The 17,420-nt window shown below is 39.5% G+C and overlaps 1 protein-coding gene and 2 pseudogenes across 8 annotated transcripts in view; 2 read left to right on the top strand and 1 right to left on the bottom strand.

Annotated features, from left to right (window-relative positions):
* LOC309616607 (uncharacterized protein) overlaps positions 1 to 3,426 on the top strand; it is a 67,441-nt gene extending 64,015 nt beyond the window's left edge. For 5 of the 6 annotated variants that reach the window (XM_082367377.1, XM_082367378.1, XM_082367379.1 and 2 more), the window contains one exon: positions 1,701 to 3,426. In XM_082367377.1, coding sequence (XP_082223503.1) covers positions 1,701 to 3,070 — 1,370 coding nt within the window. In that variant the 3' untranslated portion in view covers positions 3,071 to 3,426. Of the gene's footprint in view, positions 1 to 1,674 lie in introns of all 6 variants that reach the window. The other variant, XM_082367382.1, reaches the window with a different exon arrangement.
* Positions 3,427 to 8,536: 5,110 nt separating this feature from the next.
* On the bottom strand, positions 8,537 to 15,952 carry LOC309616640 (eukaryotic translation initiation factor 1 pseudogene; annotated as a pseudogene). Its single transcript has one exon. The product of its transcript is annotated as a eukaryotic translation initiation factor 1 pseudogene (transcript).
* On the top strand, positions 9,249 to 17,382 carry LOC309616642 (large ribosomal subunit protein P1 pseudogene; annotated as a pseudogene). Its single transcript, XR_014249823.1, has 2 exons — positions 9,249 to 9,318; positions 15,959 to 17,382. The product of XR_014249823.1 is annotated as a large ribosomal subunit protein P1 pseudogene (transcript).
* The last annotated feature ends 38 nt before the right edge of the window (positions 17,383 to 17,420 follow it).

The following is a 17,420-nucleotide window of genomic DNA, read 5'->3' as shown; positions in this document are numbered from 1 at the left end:
AAATACAGAATTATAATATGTGGCTCACGGAATTTTCACAACGTAATTACACATTGATTCAGAAATAGAGCTTTACTAGTATATCAGAAGCTCCCTCCTAACTTTCTCCAGTCATTCCTCCCTACCAAAGTTAACTATTAGCCTGACTTTTAACAAGTCCATAGATTAGTTTTACTGTTTTCAAGTTTTATAAAAATGGAATAGTATAAATTCTTTTATGCCTGGCTTTGTTTACTCACCATTATGTTTGTGAGAATGATCCATGTTGTTGTGTGTACTTGTAGATTATTCATTCTCATTGCTGTTACAATTCATCTGGTTGCTCTTATTGCATTGTATCCACATATCTTAATTTTCTTTGTCATTCTTCTGTTGATGAACACTTGGATTCTTTCCAGTTTGGGCATATTAAAAATAATATTGCTGTATTGTAGATTTTTTTAAAATACCTTTTTCTTTTTGGAAAGTATTGAAATCTTATTTCAAAAATTTTGAGAAAAATACCTCTCTGCTCAGAATTTCATTAGCATGTTAAACTTTTATAAACCTGTTGCTGTGACTGAAAAATCACGAATATATTTTTAGGCAGTACCTAAATGGCATTGGCTATGAAGACTACAGGGAGAATATAGGAAAGGGTATGAAGGAACAAAACAGGTTGAGTATTTGTAACATAGTGTGTATAGTTAATAAACTCAAATGAAGATAAATAAGTAGAACCTTTCATTACCTTGATCGTTAAAATGAGGTTCACTCACAACTATGCAAAGTAGAAAATGAACTGAGGTGGAGATATCTGCAGGTGAAAGTGGAGAGGCCATTGGAAGGATGATCAGGTGTAAAGAAATTTTTCCATGTATATATTTGATTGAGATAGCTTAGATGTGCTTTTGTTTCCCATCTCTATAGGAAGTGATAAAAAAGAAGGTGTAAGATTGGAGGCAAGGCAAAATATACATTTTTACTATTAACTAATTATGGAAATTTAATAATAGTTACTGTGTGCTATGGGTTTATTATTCAGTGATAAGTGAAAGATTGTTTCTGCCCTTGGGGAATCATAAGGTAAGAAAATAGAATAAAAACTGAGAAAGTTAATGAATATATCACAGCAGAATTGAAAAAAGTGTTAAGAAGCAAGGAACAAGTTATTGGGATAGAAAATAAAGGATATAAATTAGATGAAGTCAGCACAGGTAGTTTTTCTGACTTTTATCATGATACCTAAAGGGTGAAAGGAACCCAACCATGTGGAGAGCCCGCCAGCATTCCTGGGAGATTTAACAGCCAGTAAAAAGCTCTAAGAAATGGAAAGATTGTAACATATTTTAGCAACTGAAAGGAGGTTAAGTGTGACAGATGTAGGGTGCAAAGAGGGCAGTAGCTTGAGATGACATCTTTTGGTAAACAAAGGCCATGCTATTCATAATAAAGTGTTTCTACTGTATTCTTATTTAAAAGAGAAATCATTAAAAAGTTTAGGTAGAGATCTCAGACTTTGATTTGCTTCTGAATTATCTGGTTTTAACTCATTTTCTTTATTCCTCTTAGCTTTCTTCAAGCTACATGATTTTTAAAGAGTTTTTAAGCACATTTTCTTCGACTGGACTTTCTTTTCTTTCCTATTATAAAATTTTTATTTGCTTATTTACTTTTTCTAGAATAATAAAATAGCATGTGTTTATCTTATTTTCTTTCAGATTTGGAATCCAGATATGACACTAAAAAGTTATTTGAAGTAAAGGATGTTTGTGAAATGAATGTATCTCAGTGGGAGATAATGGAAAGAATTAGAAGTTGTGGCCTTGAAGATTCCTTTTTCAGGAAAGATTGTGAATATAAAAAGTTTGAGGGACAGGAGGGTCCTCAGGAGGCGTATTTCAGGCAAGTGAAAAAAACCACCTCTGAAAAAATGTCCAAGAACAAAAAACGCACATCTCTTACTCTGTATCAGAGAATTCACAATAGAGAGAAACCCTACGAATGTGGGGATTGTGGGAAGGCTTTTAGAGTACGCCAGCAACTCACTTTCCATCAGAGAATTCATACTGGTGAGAAACCCTATGAATGTAAAGAATGTGGAAAAGCCTTTAGACAGTGTGCCCACCTTAGTCGACATCAGAGAATTCATGCTTCTGACAAACTCCTTGAATGTAAAAGATGTGGAAAAATCTTTACATGTGGTGCAGATCTTCGTGTACATCAGAGAATTCATGTTGGTGAGAAGCCCTATGACTGTAAGGAATGTGGGAAGGCCTTTAGAGTGCGAGGACAACTTAATCTCCATCAAAGGATTCATACTGGTGAGAAACCCTATGAATGTAAGGAATGTGGGAAAACCTTTAGACAATATGCACACCTTACTCGACATCAAAGACTTAATATTGCTGAGAAATGCTATGAATGTAGGGAATGTGGGCAGGCTTTTCTGTGTAGTACAGGCCTTAGAGTACATCACAAACTTCATACTGGTGAGAAACCCTATGACTGTAAGGAGTGTGGGAAGGCCTTTAGAGTGCGGCAACAACTTACTCTCCATCAGAGAATTCATACTGGCGAGAAACCCTATGATTGTAAGGAATGTGGGAAGACCTTTAGTCGTGCCTATCATCTAACTCTCCATCAGAGAATTCATACTGGTGAGAAACCTTATGAGTGTAAGGAATGTCAGAAGTTCTTTCGTCGTTACTCAGAACTTATTTCACATCAGGGTATTCATATTGGAGAGAAACCCTATGATTGTAAGGAATGTGGGAAGGCCTTCAGACTGTTCTCACAACTTACTCAACATCAGAGTATTCATTTTGGTGAGAAACCTTATAAGTGTAAGGAATGTGAGAAGACTTTTAGACTGCTCTCCCAACTTACTCAACATCAGAGTATTCATACTGGTGAGAAACCCTATGACTGTAAGGAATGTGGAAAGGCCTTTAGACTCCATTCATCACTTATTCAACATCAGAGAATTCATTCTGGTGAGAAACCGTACAAATGTAAGGAATGTAAGAAGGCATTTAGACAACATTCACATCTTACTTACCATCAGCGAGTTCATAAGGTCACTAAATAATTATTAGAAAGCCATCCATTGTGAATTTTGTGTTAAGGAGCAGTATAAAATAAATTCTGGAGGAAAAGTGTTTGAATGTAGGAATCCCTTTTGCTTCATGATCAAAATTAAAATAAGAGGTTTTAAAAGAATAGGTTAATTTAATGAATACGTAGAAATATTTCATCACCATTCAAACCATGTTAAACTTTAGGAAATTCTTTCTAGAAAGAAACTCTCTTAAAGGAGTGAATGTGGAAAAGCTTTTGATCTTACCTGTTATCACCTCTATTCTTTCATCTGTACAGTATACCTGTGGAAGTTGCCAGGGCACCAACTCATTCTGGAAATTGATAAATAAAAGGAAGGAACTGTGATTTAGCCTGCATTTCCTGTATAAACTATATTTCAAGGCAACTAGAAGTTGATGAGGTAAAATTCTTTGTTAGAGATTTTTACAGGACATAATGAAATAATGGATCTAGGCACAATTCTCAGTAGAGGTGTTAAGACCATTATGTGAATGGTTGATGTCAACTTCATAGTGAATAGATGAGGTTGACAACATCTGAACCCATGATCAATTTTAATCTCATCAAAAATAGGACAAAACATTTTGTGCCTCCTAATATGATACAATAAGACATGCCATTGCCAAAAAATATTGAACCTGAATCTAATTAAAGCATCAAGATCTAACTCCCAGTTTAGAGAAAATTCAGGAAACAAGAACAAATTACATGACACAACAAGAAGCAGACAAATCTAAAATGTGGGTTATTCTACAAGAGTAATGACAGCTTCTCAACCAATAAAATGGATTGAAAAAAGGGAGGTGGAACTCTTAGATATTAAAAGAGTCTTAAGAGATGTATCAATCAAATGCAATGAATGAGTGGTTCTCATTTAGATCACAAGTTGAACAAGTGTAAAAAAGACATTTTTATGACAGTTGGGGAAATGGGACTATTGACAGTATTAGATAATATTAAGAATTATGTTCTTGTTAGATGTGCAAATAGCATTGTGTTTATGTAAAAGTGTCTTAGAGATAAATTAGCAAGTTTATACACATAAAATATGTCTAGAACTACCTTTAAAATGCTCATGCAAAAGAAAAGTGAAGATGGATAACTTGTTTGTCAAAATCATGGTAAGATGAATCAGGTGCGTGGTTTTTGCTTATTTTGTTTTTGCTCTTTTCTCTATTTTCATGTATTTTAAATTTTCCGTAATTTTTTTTAAAGATAAAATATCTGTGAAATTATAACCCACTTAAAGTGAATGATGTTTGTAAATGGCTACATATCAGAACTTACGGATATTGCTAAAGTTTTACACACAGGGATATTAAATGTGCTATAATGTATTTGGGAAATTAAGATTGAGTATCCAGATTTTATCTAGTTCACCTAATGCTACATCTGTTGTAGTGCCTGTCCCATAGTACTTCGTATATTTCAAGAGTGAGTAAAAAGAGCAATTACAACTACTTGTGGAAATTAATGGAATAGAACTGTATTATCTGATAAGGTAGCTGCTAGCAACATGTTGAGCACTTAAAATTGAGCTATTGAGAGACTGAATTGTGGTTAGTACAAATTAAGATGGTGTTAAATGTAAAAAACACACAAGGTTTTGAATACTTAGTTCTAAAAAAATATGTAACAGGTCAGTTTCTCACAGCATTTCTCTGCTGTTGTTGGGAAGCTGTGATATTCAGTGGATTGCATTACTGCATAATACAGAACCCAATTTAAGTATGTCTCTGCTCCCAAGTAGCAGCATGTTTACACACTGAGGTCTCTTTGGTTCTACCCTGAGTCATGCTGAATTTGTTTTTCTTCTCTTCATAAAACGTTGCCTGTGTTTACAGCTGAGTAGTTTTCTCAGACTGTTTTTAGCCTGTAGATGTTTCGGCATCCAAAGGCCCTTTTTTACTTTATACTGTTTCCCACTAAGTTCAAGCTTGCAGTGCTTCAAGTAGTACAATTCTCTTTAAGACTGTGTTTTCTATGATTTTTATTAGGGTTCATTCAATTAGACAAAAGATCAACAGGCTCTTCTCTGTATTGGGTTCCCTGTGAGGCTACTGTGGAAAAACGACTTAGAAATTCTTAGAAGCCACGCTATTTCACAGAAAGGATGAAAGTTGGCTTTATCTTTACCCTGGGGTGACATTTTCAGGACAGCACCACATATTTGAGTTTTCCTCCCCTCTCAGGCCCATTATAACTTTGAGAACCCTTTGCTACCTGTAAACACTGTCATGAACCCTCTATTTCCTTGAAATTCTACTTGAAATATGCACCAATTGATATAATGAATAGAATGATTTTTTTTTTTACTCTGTTAATATGATGGATTACCTTCATGGATTTTCAAATATTGATTAAGCCTTATATCACTGGAGTAAACTCCGTTTGTCTGTAGTGTGTACTTTAAATATATATATATATTGCTGTACTTGCTGTGATTGCTATAATTTACTAATGTTTTGTTGAGGATTTTTGCATCTATATTCATGAAGGATACTGGTCTATAGTTTTGTTCTATTTTTGTCTCATTTGGTATCAGGTTGATGGTGTCCTCATAACGTGAGTTTGGAAATGTTGCCTCCTTTTAATTTCTGGAAGAGGTAGTGTAGAATTGGTGTTAATTATTCTTTGAATGGTAGAATATTCCAGTGAAACCATTTGGGCCTTGCAATGGACTGAATGTGTCTCCTTAAAATGTGCTGACATCCTAACCCCCAACGTGATGGTATTAGGAGGTGGGGCCTCTCAAGAGATAATTAGGTCATGAGGGTGGAGCCCTTCTGAATGAGATTAGTACCCTTATAAAAGTGACCCCAGAGAGTTCTCTCACCCTCTCCTGCCATGTGAGGAGGATACAACAAGATGACAGTTTTCAATCTGGAAGATGTTTCTCACCAAAACTAACTGTGCTAGCACCGTAATGTCAGACTTCCAGCCTCCAAACTTGTGAGAAATAAATTTGTTTACAAGCTACCCAGTCTGTGGTACCATGTTATAGCAGCCCAAGCTGAATAAGACAAATTTGTACCAGAAGTGGGTACTAATGTAAAAGAAATGGAAGTGGCTTTGGAACTGAATAGTGAATGGATAAAGGCTGAAAAGAGTTTTGACGTGCATGCAAAAAATAACGGATGTTAAGGGTGATTCTGGTGAAATCTCAGAAAAGAGGAGAGCTGAAGAGAAAACCTCAGTCTTAGGAAATAATAATCATGAACAAAATGTTGGTAGAAATATGGACAGTAAAGACCATTCTGCTGCAGTCTTAGATGGAAATGAGGAACTTATTATTGGAAACTGGAGGAAAGGTCTTTCTTTTTATAGTGGCCAAGAACACGGCTAAATTGTGTTTGTGTTCTAGTATTTTGTGGAAAGTAGATCTTCTGAGCAATGAAATTTAATGTGTGGCTTTGCTTCTCCTGGCTGATTATAATGAAGTGCAAGAAGAGAGAAATAAAGATGGAGTTTTTAAAAGAAGCAGAATGTAAAGATTTGGGAAATTCTTAGCTGAATAAATAGTGTTAAAGTGAGGGCATAGATTGGGAAAGAATAGCATCCTATAAGTTGGTTGGGAGACATGTGGGATGAAGCTGGGGACGTTGAGCTCCTGAGTTTAGAGTCTGCTTTACTAATGGAAGTGGCACCCCCACCCACAGTGGCGATGGCATTTCCACCTCCATTTGAGGGGATTAACCCTGCATTGCCTGAAGAAACCATGACCTCCCCTGAGGCAGTGGCCGTGCAAGATGAGGCTGATTATCCTCAGAAACCATCCCCACCACCCCTCTTTGTTTCTGGGCCTCTCACTGGACTCAAGTCCCAGCAGACTCCTAAAGGTGAAGTACAAAGTGTGACCCAGGAGGAGGTGTGCTACACTCCAAAAGAATTACTTGAGTTTCCTAATTTTTACAGGCAAATCCAGGGAACAAGTATGGGAATGGATACTAAGGATGTGGAATAATGGTGGAAGGAACATGATTGGAAATTTGGTGACAGTGAAATCTGGGAAAGAGATGTATGGATAGGCCTCTCTGGACAAAACATTTGAAGATATTTGTGTCCTGTATAAATACCCACTAAAGGGTGACCTCAGCAGAGGACTTTAATAATCAAGTGGATAGGATGGCCTGTTCTGTGGATAACGGTTTCTTTTCCCAGCTACCCCCATTATCATCCAGTGGGCTTATGAACATAGTGGTGGCAGGGATGGACATTATGCATGGGCTCAGAAACATGGACTTCCACCCACCAGGGTCCACCTGACTGTGGCCACTGCTGGGTGCACATTCTGCCAGCAGAGACAAGCACTGAATCCCTAAGGTAGCAGCATTCCCTGAGAGGTGTTCAACCAGCTACCTGGTGGCAGGTTGAGTACACTGTATCACTTACATTGTGGAAGGGGCAGCGCTTTGTCCTTACTGGAATAGAGACTTACTCTGGATACAGATTTGCCATCCCTGCATGCAGTGCTTCTGCCAAAACTGCCATCCATGGACTTGTATACATACAATGCCTTATCCACTGTCATGGTATTCCACACAGCATCGCCTCTGATCAAGGAACTCCTTTCACAGTAAAATAACTGCAGCAATGGGTCCATGCTCATGCAATTCACTGGTCTTACCATGTTCTCCACCATCCTGAAGCAGCTGGCTTGATAGAATGGTGGCATGGCCTTTTGAAGACTCAGTTATAGATCCAGCTGGTGGCAGTACCTTGCAGGCTGAGTCTGGGTTCTCCAGAAGGCTGTATATGCTCTGAATCAGCATCCAATATGTGGTAGTTTCTCTAGTAGCCAGGATTCATGGATACAGGGGTCAAGGAATAGAGTGAGATAACAAAATTCAGTTGACCTTTGAACAGCCCAGGGTTTAGGGGTGCCGATACCCCATGCCGTCAAAAATCTGCATACTGCTTTATAGTCGGCCCTCTGTGTTTCTGCATCCGTGGATTCTACCAACCTTGGATTGTGTAGTACTGTGGTGTTTATAGAAAAAAATCCATGTATAAGTGGACCCTCACAGTTCAAACCCATTCAAGGGTCAACTGTATATATGTTGGTCTCTGCCTCTAGTTCCTGGCCCAGAGCTCCTAAAACTCTTGTAATTTCCTAAGTGATAAGAACCCTAGGAGCATCTCTTACTCTAATATTTGGTCTTTGACCTGGCTCCTGACAAAGGGCTGTTGAAACCCTTGTAATCTCCTAGGTGATAGGAGTATCTTCTGTTCTAATGAGGCAACTCTGGGTGGGCTCCTTGATGGTTCTTGGATGAGGGCTGGTCTCCAGAAAGACTAAGGCATGATTAGAAAGTTGGAATTTTCAACCCTGCTCACCTTTCTCTTGAGAAGGGAGAAGAGCTGGAAATGGGGTTAGTGATCCATCATGCCTCCATGATGAGACCTCCATAAAAATCCCCAAAATACAGGGTTCGAAGAACTTCCAGGTTGGTGACCACATCCACACTGGGAAGGTGACACCGAAATTCCACAAGGACAGAAGCTCCTGTGCTTGGGACCTCCCATACCTTACCCTGTGTTTCTCTTCATCTGGCCATTCATCTGTATCCTTTTATCACATCCTTCAGTAAACTGGTAAATGTAAGTTTTCTTGAGTTCATGAGCTGCTCTAGCAAATTACTTGAACCTGAGGAGGGGGTTGTGGGAACCTTGAATTTGTAGCCAAATCAGACAGAAGTTGTAACATGGGGACCTACTACTTGCAATTGGCATCTGAAGTGGTGAGCAGCCTTGTGGGACTGAGCCCTTAACCTGTGTGTCTGACACTAAATTGTAGGACACCCAGCTGAACCCCCCCCACCCCGCCATGCACCGTGGCCCCACCCTCAACATTTGGTGACCAGAAGTGTCAGAAGTTAAGTGTTCTGTGTGAATAGTAAAGGCACAAGGAAGAAACACAGGGAAGAACTGTAGGTTTTCCTTTACAGGTGGAAATGGGAGTGGTAAAACTATTACCCCTAGTGACCCACTATCAAAATTTTTGCTTCCCATTCCCATGACTTTATGCCCTTCTGGGTTAGAGGTTTTAGTTCCAGAGGGAAGACTGCTTCCACCAGGTGGCACAATAATGATTCCAGTGAATTGGAAGTTCAGACTGCTACCTGGCCACCTTGGTCTCATACCTCTGAATCAACAGGCAAAGGAGAGTTACAGTGTTGACTAGGATGATCAATCCTGACTACCGAGGGGAAATTGGACTACTATCCCACGATGGAGGTAAGGAAGAGTACATCTGGAATACAAGAGATCACTTAGGGCATCTCTTATCACCATGGCCCTGTGACTAAGGTCAGTGGAAAACAACAACCCAATCCAGGCAGGACTACTAATGATCCAGACCCTTCAGGAATGAAAATTTGTGTCACTCCACCAGGTAAAGAAGCATGATCATGTGACTAGTTACAGAAATGAGGACTGTAATTGTCATGAGTATTCCTCCTTGTTTTGTTATGAACCTGTGTGTTTATGCTTATATTCTTTTCTTTCTTGATCCTGTACCTTATAACTTTACATCATAGTATTCAAGTATTTACTTTATATCATAGTATTTAATATTGTTAATTTTACATCATCATATTTAAATTACAGGGTACCTAGAAGAAGGGTGAAGATCACCCAAGGACTTTGCATCCTCTTCTGAGAAAAATTTACTGAGTTTTCAGTTGGACCCAGAATAGCTGTATCATGTTAGGTGAAATTATGACCTTGTTATTGTTTTTATTTGGAGATTAAGTATGGTTTAAGGAGAGCAGTATGAGTGCCAATTTGACAGTGTGAATTTGTAATAGTTAAATTTATGTGTCAGCTTGACTGGATCAGAGGATGCCCAGATACCTAGCTAAACATTATTTCTAGGTGTGTCTGTGAGGATGTTTCTGAATGAGATCAGCATCTGAATCAGTGAGTTTGGTAAAGTGAGTTTGCCCTCTTCTATGTGGGTGGGCATTATTCAATCCATTGAGGGCCTGAATAAAACAAAAATGCAGAGGAAAGGAGAATTCTCCCCTCCCCTATTTTCTGAGCTGAGACATCTCACCTCATCTTCTGCCCTCAGACTGGGATTTATTTACATCATTGACTCCTCTCATTTTCAGGCCTTTGGACTGTTGACTGAATTATACCACTGGCTTTTCTGGGTCTCCATTTTGCAGATGGCAGATCATGGGATTTCTCAGCTTCCATAATCATATAAGCAAATTCCTTAAAACGAATCTCCTTTGATATCATATTGGTACTGTTTCTCTGAAGAACCCTAATACAGGCCTGGAGGTTTCTTCTTCTGAAGATTGTAAATTATGGATTTAATTAATAGTTATCAGACTATTCATCTTGGATGAGTTTTCATAGTTTAAAATCCATGTCAGATAATTCCAATATCTGTGTTAACTTCCTGTTGATATCTGTTGATTATGTTTTGTCATCCACTTTGAGATTTTCCCTAGTTCTTGATATGCACGTGTGTGTGTTTGTGTGTGTGTGTGTGTAATTGTATCCTGGATATTTGGGGTTTTATTTTATATCTCTATTTCACACTTAAATCAAGTTCCTAGTTACTGCAAGGTCATGGTAGTAGACAGCCTCCATGTACACACAGCATTTGAAGTTGTCCACCAGCTGGGAGGAAGACATAGGCAGGTTATTCCTGGGACAGATTGGCAGTCAGGATTCTGCTCAAAACTCACAGCTTTAGCAGATTTCCATAGACTGTGTCATGGAGCTGCCTCATTATTGCTGGCACAGGATGGTGACAGTTTTAGCTATCTGGCACATCTTACACGAATAATAGCATCTGCTTATATCAAAAAGTACAAAAGTTCTTTATCTTGTATATTGTGATTCTTTCTAGCTAGGAATGGAAAGTGAGAATTTCAGTTTTATCAAAATACCACTAAGATCTCTAAATTAGCATAACCCAATATTGATGGGAAACAAAATTTTTGGTGAGCCACAGAATATCTAGTCTGACTTCCTTCTACCCTTGGTTCCTGAACCTATCCATGTATAAAAGTTTATTGGAGAAATAGTACCATGTACTGATCTCTGGTTCAAGTAAATACATTTTACAGGATAGTGCCCCAACATCACATGGTATTCCTCTTAGCTGACAACATAATTGACTCTTTAGTAGTTCTTTCCACCATTGTATAATATCAGTTAATTCAGGAGATGTATACCTAAACCTAGTGAATCCATGGATTTTAGCTCATCGATTCACTTCTTTTGCTGTACAGTAAGTTCCATCGTCAAAATCAGTGTTGAGTGGGATAATATGATGAACAATACATTCAGTTTTGTGGAATTATAAGTGAGATAAGGCAAACCTATTTCAAGAATAAGTGCCCAGTCTACTTCTTTGAAGGCTGTTTTTATGTAGTATAGAATTCTGGTTTGACATTTATATCAGCATATTGAAGAGATCACTTAACTGTTTTTTTTGTTTTGTTTTGTTTTTATAATTCTAGGGCTTTTTTTTTTTTTTAATGCTATTCTTGTCTGCTTACATTCTTTTTTTTAATGTATGTATGTATGTATGTATGTATGGCTGTGTTGGGTCTTCGTCTCTGTGCGAGGGCTCTCTCCAGCTGCGGCAAGCGGGGGCCACTCTTCATAGCGGTGCGGGGGCCACTCTTCATCGCGGTGCGCGGGCCTCTCATTGCCAAGCACAGGCTCCAGACACGCAGGCTCAGCAATCGTGGCTCACGGGCCGAGCCGCTCCGCGGCATGTGGGATCCTCCCAGACCAGGGCCCGAACCCGCATCCCCTGCACTGGCAGGCAGACTCCCAACCACTGCGCCACCAGGGAAGCCTCACTTAACTGTTTTTTTGGTTTTGTATTTTTTTTTGGTCCACACCAGTGGCATGTGGAATCTTATTTCTCCTACCAGGGATCGAACCTGTGCCCCCTGCAGTGGAAACGCAGTCTTAACCACTGGACTGCCAGGGAAGTCCCAGATTACTTAATTGTTATGGCTTTAGTTTTGTTGTTTTGGAGAAGTCAGTTCTCAGTATTACTGTTACTTCTCACTACTTTTTTTTTGGCTCTTTTCAGTTGAAGGAGTTAACACTAGTCCAAGTTAAAAGCAGACCCCAGATGGTTACATTATACAAGCTGTGAGGTTTTTAAGCTTATGACAAGGTCCAGAAGGGAAATTCTACTCATTGCAAGGAAATCCTCACTTAAGCTTCAGTGAGCCAAACGCACTTAAAACCCATGAACTGGTCGTCCTTAGCCAGTCCAGTCTCTACGAGGAACTGGCATATGTTCTTGCGCTGTTCACCCTGTAGCTGAATTACTTCTCTATATTCTGGATGCTCAATTACAGTACCATTTCAGGCAAATATCTTCTTAAATGCCTTCACTAGTTTCTTTTTATCGTAATCATCAGCGATCCCTTGGACTGTAGTAAGAGTCTTCCTGCCGTTTCTCCGTTGACTTCTTTTGTCAATATAATCCTCAGTGCCGGCAAGAAGCAGATCATCTCCCTTACTTGCATCAGCAAAGGGGTCGAAAGAGTGGAGGTTCTGGATAGCTGACATACGATACAATTCCTTTTCCTCTGTGGAAACGGCCTGCGGAAGGCCGCGGCTGGAGAGGGCGGACGCGGAGGACCGAGCATTGGGAAGCGAGGGGGCTCGAGGGGGAGGCTGCTGAGTCCATGGCAGCGGCTTAGTGATTCCTTACTACTTTTTTTTTTTTAATTTATTTTATTTTTGGCTGCGTTGGGTCTTCGTTGCTGCGCGTGGGCTTTCTGTAGTTGCGGTGAGTGGGGGCTACTCTTCGTTGGGGTGCGTGGGCTTCTTATTGCGGTGGCTTCTCTTCTTGTGGAGCACGGGCTCTAGGCACGCGGGCTTCAGTAGTTGTGGCTCACCGGCTCTAGAGCGCAGTCCCAGTAGTTGTGGCGCACGGGCTTAGTTGCTCCATGGCATGTGGGATCTTCCCGGATCAGGGCTTGAACCCGTGTCCCCTGCATTGGCAGGTGGATTCTTAGCCACTGCACCACCAGGGAAGCCCCATTCACTACTTTTTATAATTTCCTTTTTCTTTGGTTTTTCAACAGAGTTTTCTTTGTATTTATTCTTCTTGGCCTTTTGAGAGCTTCTTTGAACTATGGCCTGATGGATTTAGTTTGGGACATTTTTCAGCTAATATTTTTTCAAATATTCTTCTGCCCCTTTTCTCCCTCTGGGTCTTCAATTGTGTGTGTTTAAAACCTGTTCATTGTATTTTACTTAGCCCTAAATTATTATCTCCATTTTAAAGTAAGATGATGAAATTGGCCCCCAAAACTAAATTGTCCAAGAGCACGTGGTTAGTTATTGTGATAGCTGAGATTCACATCTGAGAAGTTTGACAAAGCCCATTAAAAAAAATTATGATTGAATATCACCTTTCAATGTCATGCATTTTTTAATGCCTTCCATCTCAGTACTTCATCAGGAATATGATGAATTAACAGATCTGTGGAATATGCCATCACTATTGATGGCATAATATATCACCTTATTGGTGATAATAATTTATTTAATCTTTTATTAGGTATTTACATTTCTAACTTACACTTATTGTACATTATTCTTTGATATACATCCTTGTGCATGTATCACTGTGCATTTTATAACTCTCTCCCAATGACAATTTCCTAGAAGTTATATTTCTGAATGATTATCAGATATTTAGTAATTGCTAACAATATGGCAGGCCCTGGGCTACTGTTTGAAGATTAGCATTAAAAGTGTAGTTGCTATCCTTCAGCTCTTTATAATTGAGCAAGAAAAATGTAATTCTTACGGGAATAAATCTAAAGTAGGGGGTGATAAAGGCCTCTAGACTAAATTAAGATGATATACCTCTGAAGATATAGATGGAAGACATTCTAGCAAGCTGAAAATTATTTTGAATTCATGGAATCTCTGGAAATGAATGGATTCATGCAGCAAGCTACATGTCTTTTACATTTTTTATTACACTGATGTTATGTCTTTTACATTTTTTATTACACTGATGTTAGATGCAAAGTGAGATTATTAGTATAAGATGTTTCAGCAGCTTTTGAAGAACATTATGGCTAGAAGGTCAGGAAGATATGAAGAAAAACAGCAATGAGACTTAATCAATACATTCATTACTCAGGAACTTCTAGCCATACTTTTCTACCCAGTAATCCAACATAGTTATACTTAGAAAACATAGATTTGTTCAAATATGTATTTGGAACACAAAGGGGTAAAGAAAAGTCATTCAGCATAAATACACTAGCTCTTATAAGAGTATCTTTAACTTTTCTATGAAATCAAGGGAAAGATATACTATCCTATGACCCTCAATGCCACTTCTTTTTTTATATATTTAATTAATTTATTTATTTTTGGCTGCATTGGGTCTTCATTGCTGTGCGCCGGCTTTCTCTAGTTGTGGCGAGCGGAGGCTATTCTTCGTTGTGGTGCGTGGGCTTCTCATTGCGGTGGCTTCTCTTGTTGCAGAGCGTAGGCTCTAGGCACGCGGGCTTCAGTAGTTGTGGCACACAGGCTCAGTAGTTGTGTCGCATGGGCTTAGTTGCTCCGCAGCATGTGGGATCTTTCCAGACCGGGGATTGAACCTGTGTCCACGGCATTGGCAGGCGGATTCTTAACCACTGTGCCACCAGGGGAGTCCCAATGCCACTTCTAAGTATATATTCAAGAGAAATGATTATATTTATCCACAAAATTATATGGGTAAGGATGTTAATAGCAGCTTTGTTTATTTTAACCCCAAAATGTTACCAACCAAAATGCCCTAGCAGGATGCATAAGAATATTGTACTACATAACAATATGAAAAAAGAAAGTACTGGTACATTTACATAGATGAGTCTTAAAGGTATTATGCTGAGTAAAAGAAGTCAGTCACAAAAGAGTATGTACTGTATGGTTTCATTTATGTGAAGTTCAAAAGTAGGTAAAACTAATCAATTATGATAGAAGTCAGAATATTGGTCACCCAGGGGGTATAGACTGGGAAGGGGCATGACTGAAACTTGTATGTTAGAAAAACTCTGTGTCTCAGTCTGGGTGGTAGTCACCCTCTTGTACACATAAAATAATCAAGCTGTATACTTAAGATCAGTGTCTTTTACATACTTTATGTGTATTATACTTCAATTTAAATAATCAAGGGGAAGAAGGATGGCACCATTTAATAATAGACTCTTGATGTCTCCCTAGTGTAGATTAATGTGTGTGGCTCGTGGACACCTGGCCCTTCAACAAAGCCTGCTAATTGATGGTTCTTAATCTCATAGCAGGGTCTGATGATTAGGACTAAAAGAGAAAAAAAGACCAAAATTTATTCCTTTTTGGCTGGATACAGTGGGCATGATTTCATCCTTCCCAGTCTGGATACTAAATGAGAGTGATGAGCCGTGAGAATCTGAGAGTTGTAATGTAGGCTTAGAAGAATGCATGGTCTGTGCAGTTTTCTCACTTCAGATGTGGAAGATCAACCAGGTTCCAGAAACCTTAAAGGAGGTTCTATATGGATGATATGGCCCCTCCTCTGGCCTGGAAAAGCAAGTTTGAACAGTCTAGTCACAAGTGTAGCTCAGCATCCCAGAATGCAGTACTGGTGGAAATCCTGTTAAAGTGCCCACGCTTCTGCTTTAATGCAGGAGAACATCTGCTAGGAGTCCGTCTGTTTACATCAGGGTTCCCTGGGGTTTGCAGAAAGCATAGAGGTCCCTAGACTCCACCTTATCTTCCCAATGTATATATGGGGGGAGGGTGGTTTGGAAGAAAAAAATGGAGGAGAAAAAACTTGACATTTTGTGAACTCCATGGCAACTCTGGTCTCATTGCCTCATTTTTTTCCTCCTCCCAGATGAGACTTCCCTGGATTCTAGGATTCTTGAATAGATGAATTCCAAGGAAGACTGTCTAATTCTTGCAATTCTAAACCCATGGGTCATGTAAGTTGGTTTTCAGTGTTAAATTCTGTCATTTTTTAGGTTATGTGAAGACTTTAATTTTTTATTCTGAAACTTCCCCAGTTCCTCCCATTTTTGGAGGAATGCACTCCAGGTCCCTCCTCTGTGCCCTGGTCTTCTCAAACCACTGTTCATATGTGTACTGGAGAAATCAGCATCTCCTAGGTACTCAGTCTTCTGTCTAGACCAGAGGTGAAGCAAAAACAAAGTCCCTTCAGAGAGATACTTGACCATCTCTTGGCAGTTCTGCAATTTGATGATAAAGGATGATTTCATTTGCACATGGGAAAGTTCTGAACTTTTCCATAGACCCATGTCTGTAGATAAAATAGGATTTAGTGTTGATTAGCCTCAGCTGCTGCTAAGGTGCTCAGTCCTTCTGAGGAAGCTGCAGGCTGCTTTAGGCTTAGGCCCTCACTTCATCCTGAGGCTAGCACTCGCCCACACCATGGCCTCCATCTCAGAGCTCACCTGCATCTACTGAGCCTTCATCCTGCACGACGATGAGGTTACAGTCATGGAGGATAAGATCAATGCCCTAATTATAGCAGCCAGTGTAAATGTTGAACCTTTCTGGCCAGGCTTGTTTGCAAAGGCTCTGGCATTGGGAGCCTCATCTGCAATATAAGGGCTCAGGGACCTGCCCCAGCAGCTGATCCTGCACCAGCCGTCCTCCCGCCTCCACCACTTCTGCCCCAGCTGAGGAGAAGAAAGTGGAAGCAAAGAAAGAAGAATTTGAGGAGTCTGATGTTGACATGGGCTTTGATCTTTTTGACTAAACCTCTTTTGTTACATGTTCAATAAAAAGCTGAACTCTCTAGAACAAAACAAAACAAAAAAAGAATGTGGTGAAATCCCAGGCTTTGTGTGGCCTTTAGGGGTGGGCAAGGAAATGATTAGAGCCCGCTTACAGATCCATGCTGGGAGTTCCTGAGAGGTGAAAACCTATAGTAGGGTCTATTTTGTATCTGAAGAGCATGTACTGATTTCAGGTGATATATGTGTGACTCTGGATTAACCTATAACAGTATTCTCTGGCTCAGAAATGAGAAAATTGTCTAGGGAGGGATGGGAGATGAAGTAGCAAGTAATAAGATACAATAGATAGGATGCTTCTAAAATGGCTCCCAGTGATCCCTGCTTCCTGGTATTCACATCCTTCTGTAATCTCCTTTGCTTTAGTGTGGGTTAGATTTAGTGACTTGTTTCTAATGAATAAAATATGGGAAAAGTGATGGGATCTCACTGTTGAGATTAGGTTATAAAAGTCTGTAACTTTGTCTTGCTCACAACACTCTGGTTTTTCTTGCTTTCTCGGATGAAGCAAGTTTCCATGCTGTGATCTAAGGATGACCT

This window comes from Balaenoptera borealis (genome assembly GCF_965194805.1).
Source record: "Balaenoptera borealis genome assembly, chromosome: 19".
Lineage (NCBI taxonomy): Eukaryota > Metazoa > Chordata > Mammalia > Artiodactyla > Balaenopteridae > Balaenoptera > Balaenoptera borealis.
This window is presented reverse-complemented; position numbering and strand designations above follow the sequence as displayed.